Source organism: Sphaeramia orbicularis, chromosome 4 (genome assembly GCF_902148855.1).
Source record: "Sphaeramia orbicularis chromosome 4, fSphaOr1.1, whole genome shotgun sequence".
NCBI classification, from domain to species: domain Eukaryota; kingdom Metazoa; phylum Chordata; class Actinopteri; order Kurtiformes; family Apogonidae; genus Sphaeramia; species Sphaeramia orbicularis.
Window position 1 is genome coordinate 23280350 of NC_043960.1, and position 7499 is coordinate 23287848.

General features: G+C 36.7%; 1 protein-coding gene across 2 annotated transcripts in view; it reads right to left on the minus strand.

Annotated features, from left to right (window-relative positions):
- s100p (S100 calcium binding protein P) overlaps positions 1-121 on the minus strand; it is a 30862-nt gene extending 30741 nt beyond the window's left edge. For both annotated transcript variants that reach the window (XM_030133166.1, XM_030133165.1), the window contains exon 1: positions 56-121. In XM_030133166.1, coding sequence (XP_029989026.1) covers positions 56-105 — 50 coding nt within the window. In that variant the 5' untranslated portion in view covers positions 106-121. The remainder of the gene's footprint in view (positions 1-55) is intronic.
- Positions 122-7499: the final 7378 nt, after the last annotated feature.

Consider the following 7499-nt stretch of genomic DNA (forward strand, 5'->3'; position numbering starts at 1 on the left):
GACTAGAGCAGACATCAGGTACCGGTGGACTGCAGTGTGGGTTCAGTTTGCTCACCTTGAGGTGCTATGGGTGCCGGTCTCTCTGAAACTCCTCTGGTGCAGCATACTGTTGTTGAGTTGAAGTGTGAATGTCTGAATGAGGAGGCCACTTTTACACACACTCACATAATGAACACAGGATTGACTGCAATTTGATAAGAAGAATTGGAGGAAGTGGAGCCTTTGCTTCCTTTCCTGATGCTGGGACAGGGCGGCTGCAATATTTCATCCTGTTCACACTGTGATACAGTGCTCTAATAGAGTGGAAGGTTCTGATAACAGAAACAGAACAGCACTTCTAAGGACATAAATAATGCCAATTGTGTTTCGGTGTTGATTCATAAAAAAAAAACCTTGCATGTGTGAATGTAAAAAACACTATGTATTAACCCATAAAGACCCAGTGCTAGTTTTGTCTTAGTCCCCAAATTAGTTTTCTCTTTATTTAACCTTTCTTAAGTGATTTATCACCATTTATCAAAATATTATCCACTCCATTTTGCAGTTTTTTCAGTGAAAATCAGGTGTTTTCGTATATTTCTTTTACTGATCATGTACTCTAATCAACATGCTGAGATTACATTTGAGGGTTAATATATCAAAACAGAGAAAACTTGAGAAAAAGTGACTTTTACAGCAAAATATATAATTAACTGAATATTTTATTGCTGATTAATCTTGCATACAGTGCTGTATGTTACACATCTCTGTTCTGGAAACACTGGTATGACTGCCTATTGAAAGCGTAGAGGCTTTTTTAAATTTTTTATTTAATTTTTTTTTATTATGTTTGTATTTATCTGTTTGCTTTTTCATGTGGACCATGAGTCTGAAATAAAGCTTATCTATCTATCTATCTATCTATCTATCTATCTATCTATCTATCTATCTATCTATCTATCTATCTATCTATCTATCTATCTATCTATCTATCTATCTATCTATCTATCTGTCTGTCTATCTATCTAAAATCCAAGTGTGTCCATCCACTGTCATTGATCCAACTCCATGGGTTTTACTGGTGAATCAATGTTGTAGAAGATGACGGTGTTTCCATGTTCACTACGGAGCCTCTGAACGTCCAAATGAGTCATAACTGATGACCATGAAAAGATGACAAACTGCATTTTACACCAATTATTTACATGTATTGATAGAATTAGTGGCTCTAAAGGTATACACATTTTAGCTCAGTAGATGCTTTTGTTCTAATAACAGAAACAGAATAACCATTTTAAGGACATAAATAGTGCCAATTGTGTTTCGGTGTTGATTCATAAAAAAAACTTACATGTGTGAATGTAGCACCACCGTGTACTTACCTACTTAAGACTATTACTCCTTGAAGGAGCATAGGTCAATAATGATATTTCTTCACCTCCTTCTCCTCCTGTCCTGTGCCAGCCTCTCCAGATCTTACCATCTGTGTCCTGCTCTTTCCAAATCGGCTGTGACACTCCTCCTCCAGGTGTTTCTTGGCCTCCCTCTACCTCGTTTGCCCTGTGGGTTCCACTGCAGGGCTTGATGCATGATAGAATTCTTCGGTTTATGCGCTGTGTGCCCAATAAAAATGTGTGCAGTAGAAGTGGACATAAAGAAGTGAAAAATGGGGTTGGATAAAACATTATGTGTTAACCCATAAAGACCCAGTGCTAGTTTTGTGTTAGTCCCCAAATTTATTTTCTCTTTATTTAACCTTTCTTAAGTGATTTATCACTATTTAACATAATATTATCCTCTCCATTTTGCATTTTTTCAGTGAAAATCAGGTGTTTTCCCATTTTTAGTCTACCAGCCGATAGGCCGTAAGCTATTGTCGTCATGCAGCGTCTGGCGTCTGGCGTCCGTTACAACAATTTCAATCGTCTTCTTCTCCAAAACTACAATTCAGGTTGACTTCAAACTTGGTATACAGCTACTTTATGATGATGTCAACACAAGTTAGTGAAATTATTTGGATCTGGATCTGATTTTGGATTTGGTGCGACTTTGAAAAATTTCCCCATTATAAGCGATAGGAAGTGGATCGATGCAATAACTCAGTAAATATAAATGATATTCAGTGTAAATTTCTACAGTCCAGCCCTGATGGGGAGATGACCAAAACATAATGTCCACATGCTGATCAGGATCTTCTTCTGGATCCGGGAACTTACGGAAAATTTAACATGGGCTCTTATGGGGAAAAAATGTCTATTGTCTTCCTCTCCAAAACTCCAGTTCTGATTGACTTCAAACTTGGTATACAGCTTCTGTATGATGATGTCAACACAAGGTATTGAAATTATTTCCATTTGGATCTGATTCTGGATTTGGTGTGACTTTGAAAATTTTTCCCATTATGACAGATAGAAAGTGGATTGATACAATAAATCAGGAAGTATCAATGATATCAAGTTGGAATTGACATTTTTTTACAGATCTGTTTGGAATATGACCAAAACAGGGGCTGTTTCTGTAATATAATAAATACACAGAACTGGGTGATAATAAATGGCATCTGGATACATTTCCCAAAGCTTTTAATTTAGTCGGTAAGCTACAGGGCCATTGGTCCTATTTTTGTGTATTTTTCATGTATTTTAATCAACATGTTGAGATTACATTTGAGGGTTAATAGATCAAAAACAGAGAAAACTTACAAAAAAGTGACTTTTACAGCAAAATATATAATTAACTGAACATAATCTAAGTATCTCCATCCACTGTCATTGATCAAACTCCATGGGTTTTACTGGTGAATCAATGTTGTACAAGGGCTTGATGTGTGATAGAAATCTCCGGTTTATGCAATGTGTGCCCAATAAAAATGAGTGCAGTAAAGGTGGACATAAAGAAACAAAAAATGGGTTTGGATAAAACACTATGTATCAACCCATAAAGACCCACTGCTAGTTTTGTGTTAATCCCCAAATTAATTTTCTCTCTATTTAACCCTTTTGAAGTGATTTATCACCATTTATCACAATATTATCCTCTCCATTTTGCATTTTTTTCTGTGAAAATCCAGTGTTTTCCCATATTTCTTTACTGATCATGTACTTTAATCATCATGCTGAGATTACATTTTAGGATTATTATACCAAAAACAGAGAAAACTGGAGAAAAAATAACTTTTTCAGTAAAATATATAATCCAAGTGTCTCCATCCACTGTCATTGATCCAACTACATGAGTTTTACTGGTGAATCAGTATTGTAGAAGATGATGGTGTTTCCACGTTCACTACGGAGCCTCTGAATGTCCAAATGGGTCATATCTGATGACCATGAAAAGATGACAAACTGTATTTTACAACAATTATTTACATGTATTGATAGGATTAGTGGCTCTAAAGGTATGAACATTTTCGATCAGTAGATGCTTTTGGTCACTGGTCTATATTTGGGTCTTTATGGGTTAATCTCTTTCTGTGTCATATCGTTTTAGGGGTTTGTGCATATATTTAGTTTCTACTACATTAAAGCTGCAGTGACTGATAGTTTTCATGATCATTCATCATAATTACCATCATTTCAGCAAATTGTTATTCAATTCTGAGAGGACACAAGTCGTCTTCATCTACTCCTTCCCTATATTTTCGGGCTGCAGAAAATCTACTCCATGACTCAAGTTTTTGTCTAATCACAGTCATTTTTCAGACAGGTAGAGGAGTTAAATACATGAATGACGGCTGTAATTACCGATCACTTGTCAGATTTCAGATGCACCACTTTGCCACCATTTTATTTTATTTTACTTTATTTCAAATTGCCCATAGAAAAGCTTTCAAGCCATGAATGGAGCCATCAGTAGTATGAGAAGAAGCAGAATCCAACCACGTGACAGTCAACAGCAATCACTTTATTCTTTTACTACATGACACCATGTTGCTGATCTTTCTTTTTCTATTTTTACCTCCGCCAAGGAGGTTATGTTTTTGCCAGGGTTTGTTTGTTTGTTTGTTTGTCTGTCTGTCTGTTTGTTTGTCTGTCCGTTAGTGTGCAACATAACTCAAAAAGTTATGGACAGATTTGGATGAAATTTTCAGGGTTTGTTGGAAATGGGATAAGGAAGAAATGATTAAATTTTTGGTGGTATTCGGGGGCGGGGGGGCCCACGGGGGGGCCCACTGATCAGCCTTGGCAGAGGTCTGCGCTCTCCGAGTGCTTCTAGTTTTTATTCTTTTTTCTTTAATTTCTTTTTTGTTTTTGTTTTTCTTAGTTTAACCAACCAATCCCCCCCTCCCACCCTTTCCACATACATTCAAACTGATCTTTCTTTTTCTAGTTCCTATTATTATTCTTCTGTGGTGGAAAATATTTTATTGCGTAACAACTAGCTATCACATTACAAAAACATCTGCAAAATGCACACACCGTACTTCATTAATGCATAATATACGTATAAAATATACAAAATTTCAAAATATTTGCTCAGACTCAAGAATGAACTGATTACAGGAGGAGGAGAGCGGAGTGTGTGTGTCTTCATTGTTTTTTTTTTACTGCTCTTTACTATTTAAATTTTTTGCATTGTATATTTCCCTTGTTTAAATGAGAAGTTCCATCTTTTAAATGCACATCAGAATTTCGTATGTATGCTCTGTGCATACAATGACAATTAAAAGGAATCTTGAAAAATCTTGAAAATTTTAGAAAAATATGTAAAAAATTTCATGCAAGGATATAATGCTGATAACATTTTGTGTCTAAAAGGTCAGAGGTCAGCCTAAATGTGACATAATCTTACCCAAACCCAGCCATTACCAAACATCCTTCTCCTCTATAAAGTGTCTGTAAGTGACAAGTACATTTTTTCAGTGATTAACTGGAATCATGGAACTTCCATTCTTCCCAGAACTGAACTGTTGGTCTGGATCATAAAATGTTTCAAGGTATTTCATAGTTTGCCTAAGCTTTTGACTGATATGAAGGTTCACAAAAATGTTGGTATTTATTTTTTTTTTTTTTTATTTTTTTTTTTTGCTGTTTGCCTTGTAATATGGCATTTCTCTTTCTTGTATTAAATCAAGGACTATTACACTTTCTGTATTGGTCATATCATCATTCATTCATTGTCATACTTCTGTGTTAAACAATATGTTACTACAATCTCAGAACCAAACAGGGAGAAGCAGCTTTTAGTTTTTATGCCCCACACATCTGCATCTTATTGTTAATGTTATTTTATTTGACTGTTAAGTGTACTTAAGCAGGTAATATCAGTGTGGATCACATTGTTTCTAAGCTTGTAAATGGATACTGTTATGTCTGTTTGGTTTGGGAGGACCCCAGGAAGAGGAGCTGATGTCCTGCATCAGCTAATGGGGATCATAATCAATCAATCAATCAATCAATCAATCAATCAATCAACAATCTGGAACAGACTACCAAAAAACTGCAGATCTGCTGAAACTCTCAGTTCTTCTAAATCAAGGTTAAAGACACATTTGTTTACAGCTGCCTGTGATTACAGTAGTTTTTTAACTCACATTTTTAGCTGTCTTGACTGAATGAACATTAAATTCTTAATTTTAAGAGTCTAAGTTATTAAGTCTATTTTTAACTGTCATGATTGAATTAACACTGAATTCTTAATTTTAGTCAAGACTGTTTTTAGCTCTTGTTTTAACTATCTCTTATTCCTGTTTCTTCTTCTTTCTTTCTTTTTTTAAAAATATTTTCTCCACTTTGCTTTTGTTTAATGTGTTATTCTCTATGATTTTAATAAAATTTGATACCTTTATAAAGCACTTTAAATTGCCTTGTGTATGAATGGTGCTATATAAATAAAATCATGCCTCAAAAAAAAAAAAGTTTCAATCCAAAAAGGTGCAAAATATTAAATTAAAATGCAATAATTAGTCAGATCTACAGTTGGTCCTTAGGTATCCTTGCCAAAAAGTGTGCATTCAATAACATTCCCAGTTGTCACCAGTAGGTGGAAGCAGAGAGGTGTTTGATTAGGATGTAAAAATGGAACACGGTTGTAGTCCTAAATTAGTCTCAACAGGAGGCACTGTGGAGTTGCACATATTTATATGAGGGGTATGTTGTTTGTCCATAGGAGGCACTCTATCCATTTCCTTCCTTTTCTGTCTTTTCATACACACACATACACACACACACACATATACACACACACATACACACACGCACAAGTATACACACACATATACCGGCTGTGTTTTGAAACAGAGTTCACTCAGGGCTTAGCTTGGCATTCTATTTTAAAACTCCACCCTTAACAGCTCCAAATGGACTTAGTGACTCCACCCCAACCCCCATCCTGCTGTGGGACTATGTGTGTGCATATGAGTGAGTGCTTCTTTTTATGTGTGTGGAGGTGGGAAAGAAAAAGTAGAAGAAGTAAAAGAAGAAGAAGAAGAGGAAAAGACGGGGATGAACCAAAGGGCTGAGATACGAGGAGGAAGTGCAGTTCATGTTAGATAGGAGGAGGAAGAGAAGGAGACGGGGAGAGATGAGAGGGAGGAAGGTGGAGGAAGACAACACTCTTCCTCTCAGGACCCTTATGTGTCCTCTGGCAAATGAACAGCAGGGACAGAGAGGCAGAAAGAGTCACCCAGAGCAGCACCGAATTGATCGCAAGTGTACTCTGAGTGTGTTTGTGTGCAGACCAGTCAACAACATCCATTACACTGGGATGCTCCTTCCCTCCTCCTCCTCCTTCTCCTCTTCCTCCTCCTCCTCCTCCTCCTCTGCTTTTACAAAGAGGTGACCTACATACTAAGCCGCCAAACTCTTGGAGAGAAACTAAAAGATACTGCTGTCTGTCTGTGTGTATGTGGTTACGTGTGTGCATGTGTGTGTGTGTGTGTGTGCGTGTGTGTGTAGGTGTGTGTGTGTGTGTATGTTGGGGGGTTATGGTAAATGTTGCATCAGTCAAGAAAGCTATAGTACCGCAGCTCAAAATGTTATTCATGCCTGTTGGCATAGCAACCACTGAGTCAAACCAGGATGATCAAAGAGGAGTGAGCATGTGTGTTTGCCTTCTCAGTAGTATAGATGCAGAAAACAGTATTTTATCTCTCACTAAAGGTACAAATTGAGTACAAATGCACTCCATATGTGGGAGCGGTACTGAGTGGTCCAAGAGGCTGTATTTTCCATATATACAAGACGCAATGTAAACACACACTAAAACAGACAATGATGTCACAGGCCTGCGTTATATGAGACTCAGCCCGAAATGTTCTTTTAATCATTTTTACACTCCCCAACACTTTGACCAGCTATGCAAACTAATGCCAGATGGACTAGATCACGCTGTAAAAAATAAAAATTGGTGTAATGCAGCTTCTTGCAGTCAGAATAATGAAAACGATGCCTTGTTTTTTTTTTGGTTTTTTTTTTTAAGTCTAATGCAGATATTTTCACCCTGTATAAAAAAAGAGTATCTCCATGCACATGAGAAAGCAGTAATAAACACGTTTCTTGTGCCACGTCTACACTGACATG